The sequence below is a fragment of the Anopheles maculipalpis genome, chromosome X (genome assembly GCF_943734695.1).
Source record: "Anopheles maculipalpis chromosome X, idAnoMacuDA_375_x, whole genome shotgun sequence".
Lineage (NCBI taxonomy): Eukaryota > Metazoa > Arthropoda > Insecta > Diptera > Culicidae > Anopheles > Anopheles maculipalpis.
The window spans coordinates 10,042,843-10,060,936 of record NC_064870.1 but is presented as its reverse complement, the minus strand read 5'-3'; the positions used below and the strand labels follow the sequence as shown (position 1 = coordinate 10,060,936).

Genomic DNA, 18,094 nt, shown 5'->3' with positions numbered 1-18,094 from the left:
AAATTCAACGGTAAGAAGGAAAATCCAATGGACAGTAAGATGATGGCTCTGGTTTAAAAAAAACAAAAACAAAAGATTCCCCACACGGGAAGGGGCCAATAGTTACGTGGAACCCTGTACAAAAAAACACGGTACAAATATGTGTTCGAAGTTTGTTATGTATAAAGTTATAGTTAAAGTGGGAGGGGTCGGTTTGTGTGTTGTCACATTCACGGATCCTTTCGGATCATTTTGCTCGCTGTGTTTCCTATTAAAAAAGTTTGCTTTTATATCGTTTTCCTTTCCATTTTTTTTTTGGTTCGTTTTTTTCCGCAGTTTTCGTTTCGAAAAAGAGAAATAGAATTCTAGTTCCAAAAATTGAGGAAGGAAGTAAATACAGTTCGTAAAGAAATTCACTTTGTTCTTTGCCTTCTTCACACTTGCCTTCTTCTCGTGCACAAGTGTTGAGCAATCGGAATGCGCCACCGGTCACCTGGGCCACCCGGTCAACGCGGATTCCAAGTGACGGTGTTGTAAAATGTTAAAGAATGGGCGCCATTAGATGTACTTTTGTCCCTTCCCCTCTTCCAAGAGGTGTGCGTTTTACTGTGTGGCTTTTTATATGCTTTTTCACCAGCACAACTGTACGGTTGTTGTTTCTATGTTGGCATTTTTTCATTCCCCAAATCCGCCCTAGCTGCATTGTAACTGCCGACGGTTGGTTTACTCGAGACGTGCCTTGTAGGTAGTTTTCCAGACTTCTGCTAGCGTGACCGCACTGTGGAAACGGTGGAAGATGCACAGCGGCAAGGTGACGCGCTGAATCAGCGACCAAGCAATGAAGCCGTAGAAGTCCAATTGCACCTGCATTCGAATGAAAAAAGCGAACATTTGCAGTTGAGTTTTTTTTAAACACCCCTAAATGTATGCAATCCGAAAGGTCGCAAAGAAATTATTCAAGCAATTGCATAATAACTAGGCGCAACAACAACAACAAAAAAAAACACTTACAGGATTAGCAAACACTTTCTGCGCCTCGAACGTGTAGATGGCGAACATGGAGATGTTGCAGATCAGCAAGAACGTTACAATCTGGCGGCCCGGCTTAATGCGATCGTGCTCCGGCAGGTGGACGCGTCGGCGCGAAACGTCCGCAATGAACAGCAGCTGTATGACGACCTGTACCACAGCGACGATGCCCGTCACCATCACCAGCAGGTTCGGTTCGCTTTCGAACGCATTGAGCGAACCGGCAATCACGCTGAACGTTGAGTAGACGAACAGACCGAACGCGGATATGCGCAGCAGTATATCGTTCAGGTTGCTCTGTTCCTCGCAGCGGAACTTCAGATTTTGTACGCTAAAACACACACACAAAACCAAAAGAGACGATTAGTGAGCTGTGAGGATACGAAGGAGAACAGCCTCAGCTTACCGGATGAAGCCGATGATGATAGCGAAGATTGCCAGTACCATTAAAGCACAGTGGGAAACATCCGCCAGATAGATAGCCAACAGGGAAAGCTGCGGATGTCTGACGAGCACGAAGAACAGGATGAGACAGATGAGCGAACCAACGAGCAGCAGCAAGCCGAAGAATAGCCCTTTGGATGCACCGACACAATCGACACGACCGGTACGAGCCTGCTGCGCCATCACGACGGCACGGCGGGACAACATCACCTCCAGACGGTGCTCCAAATCTTCCTCATTGGTGAACCTGCAAGTAAACGCAAACTATAGTAATAACCTGTGCAGTAAGTACACCTACAAACCCGTAACCTACTTCGGGTAGCGTCCAATATGCTTCCACATAACGTAGATGACGGCAGCACCGATCAGCGAGTACTCGATGATGAACGGGTACAGGTACGGGGCCGAATCCTGCACAATCGTACCCATGATGTTAACCCTTCCGCAGCTAACCGCAGTTGCGTTGGTCGAGACGGCAGTGGAGGTGGCGATAAATGCGGAAGGAAACAGTGAGTCCAGGCTTTCGTACGTCTGGTCGAGACTGTTGTTGCGCTGGAGATAGTTCACGTGATCCATGAACGAGTCCAGGAACGAGGATCCGGTCGAGGGTGTGGCGGTCGTTGCGTTGGCCACGTTCGACGTAGACATTGCGTGTCCGGTACCGAAATGATCCGACGGCGTTTCGTACGGCGTGGTCGTCTCCGTCGCTACTACGTCGCGCAGACGTTCGAGCAGACCGCGGGCGGTAGTGCTGGTGGTGGTGGTCGACCCAGTGTTCGGTTCAATCCAGGCGAGCGTTGTCGTTGGGGTAGTGGTGGAGGTGGTCGTGGTTGTTGTGGAGGGCGTGCTGGTAGAGGACGAAGTCGTCGTGGTTGGTGCGGCGGTTGAGGTGGACGTAACGGCAGTTACCAGTGTAGTCGCTGCCTCCGTAATAGTATGCGCAGTACCCTGCACAATCTTTGACAGCACACTGGATGCGTCCTGAGACAGCAGATCTTCCTGAGCGTTCAGATTAACGCTGAGCGGTTCCCATTCGGTATCGCCACTAGGGCCTAGATCCGTCCCCATCACCATGCCGGCATTGCGTAGAGTATGCTGGCGGATGTTCTCCAGAATTACCGAGTCCTCCGGTTCTGGTCCACGGCGTTGATGGTAGGCAGTAATTTCCTTCAGCGATTCAAGTACCAGCGTGCGAATCCAGACGCAAATGTTTGTCGCGACTATATGCATCAAGCCGAACCGTGCCAACACCTTGAAGCGATGAATGTTCAGCTATTTGCACAAGACACAGCGAGAGAGGGAAAGAGAGAATATTGTTTTACCAAAGAAATTCTGAAGCTTGTCTATAGTGGAGGACTTACCCGCGCATTCATAAAGATAAAGTACATCTGCATAAAGGTAAAGATCATCTGCAGCAGTGGGTTGACACCTCGCAGTATCTGATGGCAAGGTGAGGTGAACGGGATCTCGAAGAATGATCCAAACTCCAAACCAGTGTAGATCATCGTACCAAGACCGAATGCTGTTCAAGGCACAGTACAGAGAATAGTTGTATTAATACAAGAATACAGTACAACCAACGGCCAAATGTCACACACCGATTGCACCGACACGCAGGAAGAAACTGCCGTGAGCTGGATCCTGAGTAGTTTTGCGCTTAAACCTTGGAGACATAGCAGCTTCCGGATTGGGTGTGGCCTCCTGCATGATACAATCGAGAGTTAGATCGTCTCATTGGTAGTAGTGGACGCTTCATCTGTACCAAAGTACCGCTAAACAAAACGTACTAGCACAAGCGAAAAGCATTCATTTGGGGCATCTTAGTCGCCTAACACTACAACTACTAGCAAGGTGCAACGGGATGGAAGAACTAAACAAGAAACGACAAAGCAAGCAAAACAAAACCGAACAGAACCTGTACGTGCATGGGACACAAACAAAACAGTGAATGAGAAGCCGTTCTCGCTTCCGTTGTTTCAACGTCCAAGACGTTTCGGATACCGACTGCCGTCCGCTAGCATGTCCTCAAACACCTGAAACTCTGCAATCTCACATACACACAGCAACTCACAAACCAACACCTGTGGAATAGGAAACAGTAAAGACTTCCGGATCTCCTGGGAACAAAAGTAGACAGACTCGCACAGCACAGCAGACACGTTTGTGTTAGAGAAAGATGTTAGTAGCACACATTCCGCACGCAAAACACACACGGGTAAACATCGTTTGCTTTATTGTTAGTTTTTCCGGGGGACAGACGGGGGTTACGGGTTTTTGGGGGGAAATTATTGGGTGGGGCGGCAAGATAGGAAGAGGAACATGGGCGATAGAGGTAAGGTGTGGCCGTATACCTGCACCCAGCATGGTTCTGCCCGATATCGGACCTGTTCGGGCCGGATGTCTCTCCGTTTGGCCGGTGTAGACGATAGACTGACGCACGGCGAGATCGGTGTTCCTGGTGTGCCTGATGGTGATGCTGTTACTACTGCTGCTGCTGCTGCTGCTGGTGTTGATGATGTCGCCGAATCGCGGCGTGATTCGCGCAGCTGATCGCGCTTTTTTTTCGGGTACACTTCCTGTTTTTTCGAGTACTAAACAAACTCGTGCTTGAATGATAACTACGCTTTTCACGTATTGTGGGATTGCATGTTACGGGCGGAGTAGGGTACATGGATGCTTTGTTTCCATTTAGGTTGGCAGGGATACGTTTGGTACACGCAAAAACGGGTATAAGATTGGCAGCAGAGCACATCTTCTAATACTTAGAACTCATGTAAAGGACTTTAACAAGGTTTTGTAGTCATAATTGCATACTTTACGGCGCATTCTTAGCAAAACTTTAACCAAACGTTTCCAATCAACTGAGTTCAGTAGGGTTGCAATCCTAAGCGTAGAGGTTGATAGAGGCGACAGTGGCGCCAGTCTTCACATGCAAGACCTAGGCTCAAATTTCGTCCAGACTCCCTCGTGTTCCCCCATTCCCCCGGGGTATTCAAATTGGAAAATAATTCCACGGTAAGTGGAATTATTTTTAATTCCACTTAATTATAAGTGGGATTTTGAGACTCGAATGGACATTATTATGCTTCATTTCGTCTCTTTAAGTGATCCACTCACGATTGTATGTTTAACTTTTTCGCTACGGAATAAGGAGTTGGAACTATGTAAACTTACAGGACAGTAGAAGAGCATCTTTTAATTGCAACCCTAAAGTTTCCACTATTGCAAGGGGAGGATGGGGTTCAACCATTCTGTCCAAACAGCTACTGGCATTATAGCGGGGGAGGGGGGCTTTATTTAAAGCAACAATAAACAAAAACATCAACAGCAATAATAATGTAAAGACGGGAATTTAAATAGAGTAATGTTTAATGCGCGAACGGCAAACGCAAAGCGGCAGACTTCGGCATATTTGTTGTTGTTGCGGTAGCGCGTTCTATTCACCTGATAGGAACTAGCTTTAGTGGACGACCCTTTGCCTTTCGACTCTTCCTTGGCCGATTTGCCCGCACCATCCTTGGCGGCGGTCGACTCCTTTCCATCCTTGCCCTCCTTTCCCGCCTCCACATCGGCATTCTTTTTCGATTTCTTTTCCTTCTTCGGTTTCTTCTCCTTCGGTGGTTTCGGTTTGCCGTTGCAGCAGGAACTCTCTGTGTGGGAAAAAACAGCAAGCAAATGGGATGGTTTAGACAGCAAGCAAAAAAAAAGGGGGAGGGAGGGAAATCGGGTTGCATTTACCTTGCAGCAGGAAGCAGAACACGTACAGCAGGAACAGTATGCTCGCACCGTACAGATAGGTAAAGAAGCCCTCGTAGTAGATCACAGGCAGACGGTGCGTGGTGACGTCGCTGATAACGTACGCGACGCACACGACGATTAGCAGCATCGCGTAGACTAGACTGGTGACTATGAACAGTGAGGTTCTGAGAAATACAAGAATGATCAAGCCATTTAGATGTAAAGATATTTGCTGTTTGCGATTGTCTTCCGAAGACTGTTACGACTGTCGAAGCGTGTACTATCTGCATGATCCAGACGTGCCTGTACCCCAGTGTCCCAACGGAAGCGCTTTAAAGTAATCACAGCAACCAGAGTGCATTCTCCAACTTTTTTTTTCCAGGCTTTGCAGTAATGGGCCCACTGAAAGCGAGTGGACAGAGTCGTCCAGAGAAACGCAAAACTTCCCCCTGACACGGGGACATGAAATCTGATACGATTGAAGTGTCGACGTGCCAGACATTCACAAGCCCTGGCGCTGGCTTTTTCTTTTCCTTGCTTGTGTCAATGTATCGGCACTTGCTGCTTCCCGGGGCTCGTCTGCCGAGGCTCTTGGTGCTCTTTCAAAGAAAGCTACAACCCCTTTAAACGAGTGTGTCTGTGTGTCCTATGTACTTTTCATTAGTCGCGTTCCGGTGCTTCGGTACGTGAAACGATGAATGGGCACTCGAGTGCCATACTTGTACCACCCGTAGGGCAGCAGGAAAAGCTGTCAACGATGGTCGTTGTGGGTGGGATGGTATGTTTGCTGAGATAATGCTGCGACTGCAACATTCTGCATCCGGAGGACGGAGTGCGAGACGGATAGGGATATATTACAGTGTCCATAAAGAAGACAGCTCTGCAGCGTGATGCAGAACTGCAATAATGCTAAAACTGGGACGTGTCCAGCATCTATCAATTGTATCGTACACGTAGCGCATTCATAACCTCAATCTTTTCTTTCCCTTCCTAAACAAACATAATACTCCAATTTGTGAAGACCTAGATTTTCGTCCACTCATTTCGGAATTTGTCGGGCATTGGGAGTTCTCGCCGAAGAACTATGTCAGTGCCGTTGACCACTACACTCGTCACTAGAACTCTTTCTCGCTATCTCTTTCGAAATCATTCTCTCTCGCAACGGATCTCGAAGAGTCCTTGGATGCTCTAAAAATAATGCTACATTGCTGGTGAGTACTCTTGCTACTTTCTCTCATTACTGCTTACTGCTTGAATTTCTTCATAAAGACTTCAATCTGCACGGATTGTAGTTTCCGTATCAACGGCAAACACACACGCATACACATTTAATCCGATTTCAAACATGGCGCTAATTGTGTGACTTCCAATTTTTGGACGATCTGCCTCAATGTTTGTTTGCTGAAAGTTGGAAAACTAACCTTTGCAGCGGCTTCGGCATCACATTCTTCAGCTCCATCTCCTTGTTGGCTGCATTATTTTTCTCTGCCGTATCGCTGGATCCTCCACCACCAGCAGTACCACCACCACCACCAACAGTAGGACCACCTGCGCCGTGTGCACGAGACACGGGCAAGGTGGCCATATTATCGCTGCTTTCCACGTCCACCGTGGCTACCTTCATCTCACCACCACCGACCATGGTCGGTTACGTGCTCACTAGACACTAGACGATCAGTTCCCACTGTACTACACACGCACTGACACACGCACGCAACACTAGAAGTATAGCGACCAGCGAAACAATCTGTGCGAAGAAGCTAGCTGTTGCTACTACACCGGAAGCGAAGAAAACGTTGTTTAGAATTTTTAACTCAATGTGCGATTATCCCGAGACGTCCTCGGGGGACATCTCCTCCGTATCACTCAGTCAGTGGAATCCAGTGGGTGTTGCTGAACCTGTACAGAGCTACTTCTAGCGTATTTGTGTTCGAGCGTAACAATTATGGAAATGATATGGCAGCTAGCAAGATACTGGCTGCCACGCCTCAAGGGACTACCAAACGGAGTCTACGGACTTTGTTTACCGCGCTGCCGAGGTACAATGTAAACGATTAGCCATGCTAATGAACCAAACCGAAACGCAGTTTTGTGGCCACCGGTAATATCGTACGCCTCGACAACAGCAAACAAAAAGTGGCGTAGAAGCAATGGGGTTTGGTCCTCAGATTATCCTTCCAAAAAATCTAACATTGCCAATTTTTTCGCGCGACATAACCGACCCGAGAAATTACTTGCATGGGATGGGTAGGGAGAGATGTCAGCAGTAGTGTTCCTGGTGTAGGATTTCGGGTACGGTCCCGGGTACGTTGGTTGGCCAGGCACAAGATATACGGGTGAGTCCTGAATTTCCGCGCACTTCGGATGCTGCGCAATGGCGGACACGAATGCAAGCGAGGTCTCACATCAGGGCGGGTTTTTTTTTCTCAGTTCGGAGAGAGCATTTTGCTTTGTCAGTTAGCAGGAAACGTTCACCGTTTTGTTTCCCCTCCCCCCCCCCCCTCTTTACTCCCACCCCTGACCCTGCTCACGTGTTAGTGGTGCTCCAGTTTCACAGCACACCGAGCAGGCAACACGGCAGCAGGTGTGGTGAGCGAAAAACAAAAAAAAAAAAAAAAGATTGGAAAAATAATTTGGGAAAACTGCTTTCTTTTGCAGCAACAGGGAGTGTACGTGTGTGTGTGTGTGTGATTTTAATCTTCTCCCACTCCATATACGGGCACGCGAACTAACAAGTTTCTCCAACAAGTTTTTCCCAAACGTTTCCAATTTCTTCCTGCTGGTTTCCACGCGCGGCGAAAAAGCGAGAGCCAAAAGCGCGAAACCACCGAATGCTGAGTGATGCTGAGTGATCACAAAGGAAAGATTTTCATTTCCGACCCTTTTTGCGCGTTCCGTTCGCAGGGTGTGAGCGAGCGAGCGCGCGCTTACACATCAGCCCGTCACCTTCCAGCGGGGTGGAGTCGGAGTTTGCTTCGCCTGCAAAGAAGGAAAAAACTCTTCCATCTCGGCAGGATTTTTCGAAAGAAAAAAAAAACGGACAAGAACCAAATGCTAATGCAAGACCAATTTGTTGCAAAAGGTTTTTGGAGCGCCAATTTCTCGGTATATAGAAATTGGGGAGGCCAGAAAAACTGGGAGCACTTTGGTAGGGATTTTTCACAATGTCTTAGGACTTCTGGTGTCGATTCTGGCTTCATGATTTAAAGCGATTGAATAACACCATTCTTCAACGGACGAAGTTTGATGGACGAAACGGGTGGCGGAGGGCGAAAACAGTGGCACAGCACTCTGGGAACGCAAGAAAAGTCATTGTGCTGGCAAGTTGAGTTGATAGCTGGATCTTGATAGGAGAACAATTCGTTTGGGTAATAAATTTCACATCGAACCGGAACGTGCATTTGCCTTGTTTGTCACGTACAGTACTGTTTAGAACCCTTAACCTCACTTTAATGCAGCCCTTTGTTGTTTTTTTTCTTCTTGTTCTATGCTTCCCGTGGCTGTAAAGAGATTCTCTCAATGGTTGCTATCCATTCATACTAGCATCTCGCAACAACCGACCCTAAACGAGATGTATTGCAGACCAAAAACGGTGTAGTTTTTGGGCAATTTACCGAGAAAAAACGGACTCGAAAATTGAACTTTAATTGGCCCTTCCAACACTAGTCCCTACGCGGAGGATTCCACTGATAAGGGAACACACGGAAGAGAAGAAGAGTAGGGCTTTAAAGGGCAAAAAACGGCGAGAATGAGAAGAAGGGAAATAAAGCGCACCACACCACAGGACCACTAGCACAACACAAGAGTCGTAGCTCCGGCAAGAGCAAGCTGTTTGAACCGCACGATCGCGTACCAACCGTACAACTGGCTGTGAAGGTGATGCTGCCGCTGGGAGTATATGGTTGAGATACCGTACACAAGGACAACCAGCGCACATACACCGCCACACAAACAAACGTAACGCGCACACGCACACCAGTGAATGACACTCCTGCTGGGAATATAGGCGTTGCACTGCAGAAGGATGTCAATGGAACAGTATGAGCGAAAATCCCTTTTTCTATCCCATCGTGTGTAGCTGTGTGTGTGTGTGTCGGCTAGTAAGGACCTTCCCTACAATCCGTGATGCGTATCCGAGAGAATGCTGCGTCGCGGATGAAGCTGTACGGTACGAGATGAACGCAACAAGGGACTCATGAGTTCCTGCGCACGGGAAGACATCACGGAACCAGACTACCAGTCAGTGTGTTTGTGCGTGTGTTTTTTGTCTTCTTCAGGACAATTTCTATCCTGTCGCTAGCGCTCTAAAGCCAGTAGCAGATTGTTGTGGACCATGCAACGATAAAGTTTGTGTCAGGACGGATCATGCCATCCGGATGCTTTCATCCGGCCACGGCAATAGAAGAACAACGTTTTAATGCAATATTAACGGAAAACGTACGCATAATATGGTAGAATAGTGATTCTGCATTTTGTTTTTCAAGTAACACCTAACAACAGCGTGTTGTTGCATATCAGATGATAAACGCCTAAAAGTATGCTAGTTTTTCTCTTTCTTCTGTTTTAAGATTCGTTTGAAACCCCTCTTTTTTTGGCTTTGCTTGCGAATTAAATCCCGTACAAGTTGTTCCACATTTAAATTGTCCCTCAATTGCATACCCGCAGGCGCAAACATTTCTACCCACACTTACTTGGCATTTTTCGGTTTGCGTCCCTCGATGATCTTGCGCAAATGCGTCCGCAGATGGATACCGTCATCGTCCGAGTCACTGATCGTGCTGGTCACGGTACCGATCCCGTCCCGCAGCCGGTGATGCCCCCCGGTACGCTCCTCATCGTCGTCCGTCCCATTGCAAGGCACTAGCGGCGTTCGGTGGTGCGGCTGTTGCTGCTGCTGCTGCTGCTGCTGCCCATGATGATGATGAGGGTGATGGTGGGTGGAGGTGGTGTGCGCACCGAACCCGTCCGGATTAAGCTTGACGACCGTGCCGACGATTTGGCGACTTTCGGGACGGCTGTCCAGCAGACAGTCACTTTCGCGATCCATTACTTCCGGTTTGGCGAGCGGTGGAAATGATATTGGGAGCGGTCGTCTCGGCGTTGGTCCTAGCAAACGTTCATGCATCTCATGAATGTATGGACAGCGTATCATTCCGTGCTGCAACTGTGGAAATGAAGAGTAAGAAGAAGAAGAACATAATATTCAAACACACACATGTATTAGTTGCATTATTTTAGGCGTTGTGTAAAAGGATTGCATAACTGCGTGGCGCTAATAAATATTTTTTTAATACAAACTCTGTCCCCGAATGTATGCAATGTGAAAAACAAAATCGTTGTTTTTTTCTACTTCTGCATTTTTTTTTCTATTTTTTGAATTTATATATTTGACTTGATGTTACCCGCTGCTGGATAATCGGTCCATTGTACCGAAACCCTATGGCAACCCTTTAGTCAAACAGATGTGATAAAGTTATCTAATTCCAACCGTCGTGGTTTTATATTTAAAAAAATGATTCATCAGGTCTGAGGCTTAATTCAGTACTCTCTCCTCTCTCTCACATCTTATAAGTTATAAGTCTTTTTAGAGACTGAAGAGCACATTTGTATTCATCAAAAACTGACGGATAGTAATATAAATATCAAGAAAAGTATAATCTGTCAACCGGATGTGCATACTTGTCAACCCCCTAAAATCCTTGTACTCACTCCAATATCTGCATCAAAATCAAGTTGAACCGTAAAGACTCATAACTCCGAAACAAGGCATCTAAAAAACCAAAAATTGACGGCATTTTTGTTCCTCGCTTGCCATCCTGTTCCTTGTAATTGCGCCCAGGAACACAATTCCGTGCATTCGAGTGCCTACAAATGGCGGCATAGAACGCGGAGTAACAAACTCGAATTCTTTGCGTTGAATGGCGGCAGGCACAAAAGGGCCACCGCATTTCAACTTGCCACTTACGCATCTGTGTTCGTTTTCTTTGTTTACGGTGCTCGGTGCTCGGTGCGAATTGTGGAGGGAAAAAACAAGCACGAGGACGAGCCTCCTTGAGTGGTCGGTAGTGTGGTGGCGAAAGGGAAAAGCAGGAGGAACGGGTTCACAGGACGCTCCCCACTTTCGTACGGAATTTATGTAAAATGATGTGAGCGTCTTTTAGGCGTGTGAGCAGCGTATTAACACACACACAAATCAGACGCATACCAACGTGCAAAAACATCACAGCCGCAAGAAAAATACTAGCAAGGATTCCAGCAAGGAAAGGACGAACGCATGCGCATCTATTACTATTCGGATATTGGTGTGTGTAAGCGTACCAACGAAGAGCGTTAGAAAGAGAGGGAAAGAGACGCTTTGCGTTGCTTCGATGGTGATAAACGAAGCGTTTCCAGAATAACGAGGGAAACAAAGCCTAACGATGGCTAATTCCTTTTTCCCAGGCTTAATGTTGGAACATTTGGGCAACTATTGTTGCGGTTTTGCCGATAAAAACAGTGGACTATGGGCTATCAGCCAATGCTTCAGATGACAGTAGTTGGATAACCAAAGTTCTCCGTATATTGCTCACCTCCCCCAAAAACCAAACGATCCATTGAACCCCAGCGGGTGTGCAAAATTATCATCCACAACCATTTACGACTCCGCCACACCGGATGCAGCACAACGCTGCATCTATTGACACTGGGCGCAAAAGAAACGATTTTGTAACGCTATTTACGGTGCAAGAAACCCCTTTTCGTTCTGGCTGCGACCACTACTCGCACCACTTCCAGCGTCCAGCACCGGGATAAACCGTTCCGGTTCGGGGAGGTGGTCCGCATGTTTCGCTGCGGACCAGATTAACATAATAATGTACCACACCATCGACACTCGGCCGCACCATGCGCGTGAGGTACACGCGTGCAGCTGAAGCAGAAACGAAACAAAGAATAAATCATCAACAAAAAAGCGAAGAATGATTTTTCGAAGGGGTGACTGTGATGGTGGACCGCACTTGAGGTATTTTGGCTGTGGCGAGGGGGGCGGGGGGGGGGTAGGTCTGCTCACCCAAGTTATGAGTTATGTTTGCCTATTTCGTCTGACCAAAACAACGACGACACGCATCAGAACGAACTGCAGCAGCAACACTGGTACAGCGAGGTAGAGAGAAAGAACCCGGGAGAGAGGTTTTAGGTCATCCTTTGTATTTTTGTCCCAGCGGAGTACAAGAGCACAGAAAATTATTTGAACATTGACAGACAGTTGTCAGCATAACTGTCGCCATAAAGTTCCTGTTGCGGAATGAAAAATAAAAAGAAAGAACTGCTCAGGCTCTCGCATACTATCACGGTTTCTCTTTTTTCATGCGTAGAATCGCTGTTATGTAGAATTTTTATGCAATTTCAATCTGCTGACAGTTTTTAACTATCAATTACGTCGGATTTTCAACAATCAATCAACTATTAGACAGTTTAAAAATTAAATTTAAAGCAAGAAAAGGAATTGAAATAAAACCGGCGAATTTGCTAGTTGTTTCCGCCTAAAGTTAGGCAAGTAGTTGTACAGGACTTACAGTGATGGACGGTGGAGTACGACGATATCCTTTATATCTTTTTAATCTACTGTTTTCGATATTTCTATTGGATGTAACAATTGCAACTTTATCAAACCCCTTCTAGCATCCCTACCTTCTATCAATAGTGTTGTTTTCATGCAAAAATTACAAAATTATTGTGTTGGGATCTTCTGCTACTTAGCTTGAAGACTTGCAATGTCAGCCATATTATTATTATGGCTTTGTGCTATTATAGGGCACACAAGACAGAAGTCTTGTGTGCCCTCTGTCTTGTGACATTGACTTGTGACTGAGATTAGAGCTTCCAGCAACCGGCTAGGTTATGCTAACCATCTTAATTTATTAATCTTATTGATACATCATGGTGTGATGACGAAAAGACTGGTACAAATTTTTCGCAACAAAATTGAAGTCATATTGTTGATCATATGCACCGTAACCTAACATTTTTTTTTTTTTTCAAAATAGGTGGTCTTATATTGACGATAACTCTAGACCAAACAATTTTGATTTTATTCCGAGTATTTTTATAATTTTTGGTTCAGCTCCACAGTTTTCTAAACAATTTCAGCAAAATTGTATCTAAATAGACCAAATAACAGTGTACAAAATCAGCTCAAGAAGTGCTGAGTATACGACATCTAGCCTTAATACTCAAGTTTAAATAAATAAATAAATAAATTAATAAACCAGTCAACAATGGTTTTTTTTTAATAATTGATTTATAACCAAATAAAGAAGCCTGTAATTCGCTATTAGCAGGCATTTGACAGCTCTTTGTTTACAATACAAAACGGTAGCAGTAAATCTTCTGCAAATCACCTCATTGTTTTGTGAAATCTCATTCCTCACACACATCCAAACGGGAGCCTTGACAGTTCGGTGTTGCGCTACTAAACGATCGGTGACAGGAGTAACATTGTAAGTGTCACATTTACATTTTTAACACTTTCCCTCACTGCTTTTTTTTTTTGTCTTGACAGATCATAAAACAAATCCATCTCCCTCACAAACCTAAAGCGGTACACGGTTTCCGTACCGATCGTCTGATCGTGCCTGGTGGGTGTATGTGCGAGGTTAAATTGTGTGTACTTTAATCGTTACGAGCGGATATTAAATATTGCCCATTCATTTCCATTCCCCCCCACCCCTTCCTCGCTGCCACACTACCCGTCTCCAGTGGAATGTAATTACAACAACAAAAAAAAACACACACACACACAAACCCCCCGCTCACAGACACAAAAGGGTAATTGGAGCTTGAGATCGTACCGCTAGCTCTACTGTCGCGAGACAATCGATCACTATACACAGAGAGCTGCGGTTGGCTGCAACATTCGTCGTCAGCGTCACTCGCCGTCCGGTGCATCTGCGCACGTGTACAGATCGCGGAGATCTATCGGTAATCCAGTATTTGCCAGATGGAAAAAAGTGCAAGCCCCCTTTGTTGATGGAGGTCCCGAATCACTTACCCCTCGGTATCGGTGTGCAACAGTGATGCCATCGTATGTAGTTGTAAACCGTAAACCGAATATGGCGCCTCTTTTCGGTGAGCCCTAAGACGTCTTTGTTTTGCTGTGTCCCAAAAATTTCTCCAAAATTTAAGTCTCTTCAAGGCCTCAGCACAGCACTACACTAGGGAGTCCAGGGCTCCAGGGAGATTCCGCGGAGTTTCTGAACACTTCACCAAAAGACGCGTTTCTACGGCAACCGTCTAGTGGGTTGACTGCAATTGCATCACACTGACTTGCTACAACGCACACGCAGTTACACCACAGCCACATACACGCGCGAGACCACAAAACGGAATCTCCGTCCCCCAGCACTTATTTTCGTGCGTTTCAAAGTGAGGCTGTTATTTTTGTTTAGATTTTCCCGCGCTTCATTTATCGCCACTGCTTGTGGCTTCGACTTGCCGACGCTTGCTCGCTTTTTCCCGCACACGCTGCGTACGGAGATGCTCGGATTGTCCAGCGACGCACGCTGCAATATGCAACGTGTATCTTCAGCGGGACAAATATAAACAACTGCCTGGACGAACAGGTGGGCCCTTTCGGGGGGTGTAAAAACAAAATGGATTCTGCAAGTCGTCGAGCGTTACTGCACTGCACCCGCTTGGTAGGCAGGAAATGGTTTGGATGTTCTATTTGATATGGTTTGATTGATGATGGCGGCCGCAGTTACTACAGTCTTTTGTTAGGGTTTTGTTGATTGATAGAAAACTTGGTCGCCGCACTCGAGAACACTCATCACTACACTAAGCAGTCTAAATTTCCGAAAACCTGAACCCTATACGTAAACACACGCGCACACGCCACGGAGTACACGATCTTCGTGTGTCCACTGCAAAGTTCTGACGGCGACTGGCGTACCGCGTACACTGTACATAGCTGGTTTGCCGAGATATTATAAGGGGACCGTATACGTACAGTGCCAAGCGCACGCTGTACTGTGACTAGGCGCTGATGCAGACAGAACGAGAAAGAGAGAGACCGAGAGCACACGCGATACAACTCTGGACGAGCTTGAAGAGGACACACAGCGTGCGGAGGTGGAGAGGTTCCACAACGCCTAGAACGCCTATAACACTACTTGCTACTACGCTAGGTTCGGTAGACTTTGGTTTGTGGGATTGTTTTTCTGTGTCGCTCGGTAAGTGTGTCTGTGCGTCTATGAGGCTTGTGTTCCTCCATCCAGTCTGCTGAAGAGTGTGTTAGCGCAGCAGGAAATGGGAAACGAAAACTACGCAGTAATGGCGGGAATGGCGGAAGAACAGCCTATTCCCTACATTTCGCAGGTATTTTTTTGTGTCTGTGTGTGTATTTGCTTTCCTTTTAGAAAATACGAAGCAGTGAATGCCCTCTTCCGGTGGTTTGCAGCGTATTTGCATCCTTTCATCCCCACAGTCACGTGTGGGAGGTCCTCATTTCCTGCGTCCTCAAATGTGTATAACGAACGGGGAAATAGGAATAACAAACCATCCAGGTCAACTCGATAACGCAATTTAATTTAGAAAAGTTACTGTCACGACCGCTTCTCTCTAATTACTGCACACCAAAAACATCAGGGGCTGCATTCCAAGTATCGTTGCAACGTTATCATGGTAACCACCTGTTTTTTTTTATTTTCTTCTTGTTGTGTGTAACGCAACTGTTGCTAGTCGTCTAGCTACTAGCTAGCGCCCTCTAGCGGCAAACAACTCAATCGGTGCGTCCTGTTGGCGCGCTCTTTCCAACTGTCATGTCTTTTTATTTTGTTCTGCTGCGTGATAAGGGCCTATTTTCAGGCCCTGCTAGACTGTGCACTGTGCAACAGGAATGCTTAAAACAAAGCACACAAATGAAGGGTGAAAGCCCTTCAACCGTTCTGCAAAAACGGAAGAACACCCGACCCCACCTTCCAAAACGGGGTTTCCTGGTACGCTAATGATAGGATTTGGAGTACGCGGCTACGGTTTACAACGGTCTGCTACGCTTATCGTTGTCCGCGCAACACGAGAGTATCCCGGGGTATGCTTTCATTCATCCGTTCATCGTCCTTTTTTTCGTCTCCAGTCCCCTCCACGCCACTCCGTCTAAAGCACCCTCCCCCCCATCGCCGTATACTATTGAACGGATCTACCTCCCCCACCGAGTAGCGCTGTATATACATATTTTATTTGAACCCAACGTCTCTGAAGGAGGGCGACGGTTTTTGCTTGCCCGTACCTGATATCCTGTCGGGAAATGAAAACACGACGTTCAATGAAGTGGAAAACTTCGTCCAGAGGGGGAAACGGGAAAGAGTAGCATGAGCAGGGGTAATAAAAGGAGGGAGGAGTCGGGAGCCCTTTTTATCGCACGCAAATGTTGTCAGCAGAAAGACATCGATAAGACACGATTTCTGGGCAGGACTAGCTGCTACTGCAACTACGACTAGCGCTTCGTACTGCTATGTCATGCGTCATTTTATTGCTGTCATTATTGACTCGTTGTCGTTGTTTTTTTTCTCCGCTGGTAAACGTTAGACTTACATCAGGACAGATATATGGAGATATAGGGAAACGACACAGGTATTATGATAGCATGGCAAAAAAAGGGATACATTAACAGGATTGTTTCGGGAGGGAAAACAACGGAGAAGACGACGTGTTAAATTGCACAGACAGCAGGGTACGGAATGAATATTATCTTTCCGGCCACCGACTGTTTGGATTGCAGGGTGACAGTGTTGTAATGCGGGATGTGTGCTACAGTTTAAAGGTACGGTGAACGGTAGACAATTAGTACGTATTAATGTAAGTGCATTGTAGCATAGAACTATTGAAATTATTATTTTAACAGTTCGATTTGCATAGTAGCTCAAGGGACCGGTGGTGGGTGTGCTGACAACTCTATAGGTTGCTCTATCTCTTGGAGCTATCAGCAGGAAGTTTAAAGGAAGGAAGGCTCTTAAATATTAGATTTAATAGTTGGCTAATTCATAGGGACTTCAAGTCATCAGAACTCTTCAATCGTTAATCGTTCTTCAAAGTTTAATATCTTGTTGATCATCCTTCTTCTCAGGCTTTACTACAATATCTTCATATTCAACTTCGCTCGGCAGGTATCTTTTCCTTAACCTGTTGTACAATCTGCTGACCATATGTCTGCAAATATTGTTGAACCGGTGGTGGGTAATATTATAGGGCTCCCGGAGCTATTAACAGCTTCTCAAAGTTTGGTCGAAGTACTCAGTACTATAATCTCCGCATTCATGATATAAGACGTCTTCCAGAGTCATCGGTGACTTGAGTAGTTTATCGAGAGTTCAAGCCATCAGGACTTCCTCAAAAATTAGTACTTATCTCGTGATCTCCTTCAAATCTGAAACAATTTCAACCGACAAGAGGACACACTACATACTCATCCTTCATTCTACTATAATATCTTCAACTGCAACTCCTCTCCATTGGGTCTAGCGGAGAAATAATGGAAGGAGGAGGTTTCTTTTCCTTAATCTACTTTATAATCTGCTGAGCATATGTCTGCAAATAGTGTTGGAGTGGCGCACGTAGTAAAAGCCGGTGGTTATTGCACCGTCTAGGGAGGGATTTAATTTTGTCTCCTTCAATTGCAGTCGGCAGCAATTGTCTGATAGCAAAAAGTTCCGTTTTCTTGTTTGTGCGGTAGGCGAAGTTTGGCAAAATAAGCCTTGTGATTGATTTTCTTTTTCTACTCTTTTCCTTCTCAGCAAGGCAAGCTACCTAGTATGCCTAGAAACCTGTGAAATAAAAAACAATCAATAGACTGGTGGAAACGAAAAAGCACCCTACCCCACCCCCCTCTCAAAACGCTCTTCCCTGCATACTTTCAGGCGCACGGGCAACA

The 18,094-nt window shown here is 46.2% G+C and overlaps 2 protein-coding genes across 3 annotated transcripts in view; one reads left to right on the top strand and one right to left on the bottom strand.

Moving 5' to 3' along the window:
* LOC126560212 (protein gurken-like) overlaps positions 1-18,094 on the top strand; it is a 473,091-nt gene that overhangs the window by 88,173 nt on the left and 366,824 nt on the right. Inside the window, exon 1 of one of the 2 annotated variants that reach the window (XM_050216298.1) lies at positions 8,947-8,954. The exons of the other annotated variant lie outside the window; for it this stretch is intronic. The gene's annotated coding sequence lies outside the window, so the exon portion shown is untranslated. Of the gene's footprint in view, positions 1-8,946; positions 8,955-18,094 lie in introns of those variants that run through there. 2 annotated transcript variants of the gene reach the window in all.
* LOC126567688 (uncharacterized) lies at positions 694-14,268 on the bottom strand. The gene is made up of 11 exons (XM_050223908.1): positions 14,219-14,268; positions 9,882-10,354; positions 5,191-5,375; positions 4,897-5,102; positions 3,804-4,043; positions 3,051-3,153; positions 2,814-2,974; positions 1,766-2,724; positions 1,415-1,699; positions 991-1,339; positions 694-843 (listed from the first exon to the last, which is right to left on the bottom strand). Exons 2-11 carry the CDS (start codon positions 10,340-10,342, stop codon positions 703-705), a joined length of 3,090 nt encoding a protein of 1,029 aa, XP_050079865.1. The 5' UTR covers positions 10,343-10,354; positions 14,219-14,268; the 3' UTR covers positions 694-702.

Excerpts from the sequence above, each read along its gene's own strand:
- LOC126567688 (XM_050223908.1), bottom strand. The coding sequence starts at position 10,342 with ATGATACGCTGTCCATACATTCATGAGATGCATGAACGTTTGCTAGGA. Across the intron at positions 5,376-9,881 it reads CGCAAACCGAAAAATGCCAA|AACCTCACTGTTCATAGTCA; the intron begins GTAAGTGTGGGT and ends TGTATTTCTCAG. Across the intron at positions 844-990 it reads AGAAAGTGTTTGCTAATCCT|GTGCAATTGGACTTCTACGG; the intron begins GTAAGTGTTTTT and ends ATTCGAATGCAG.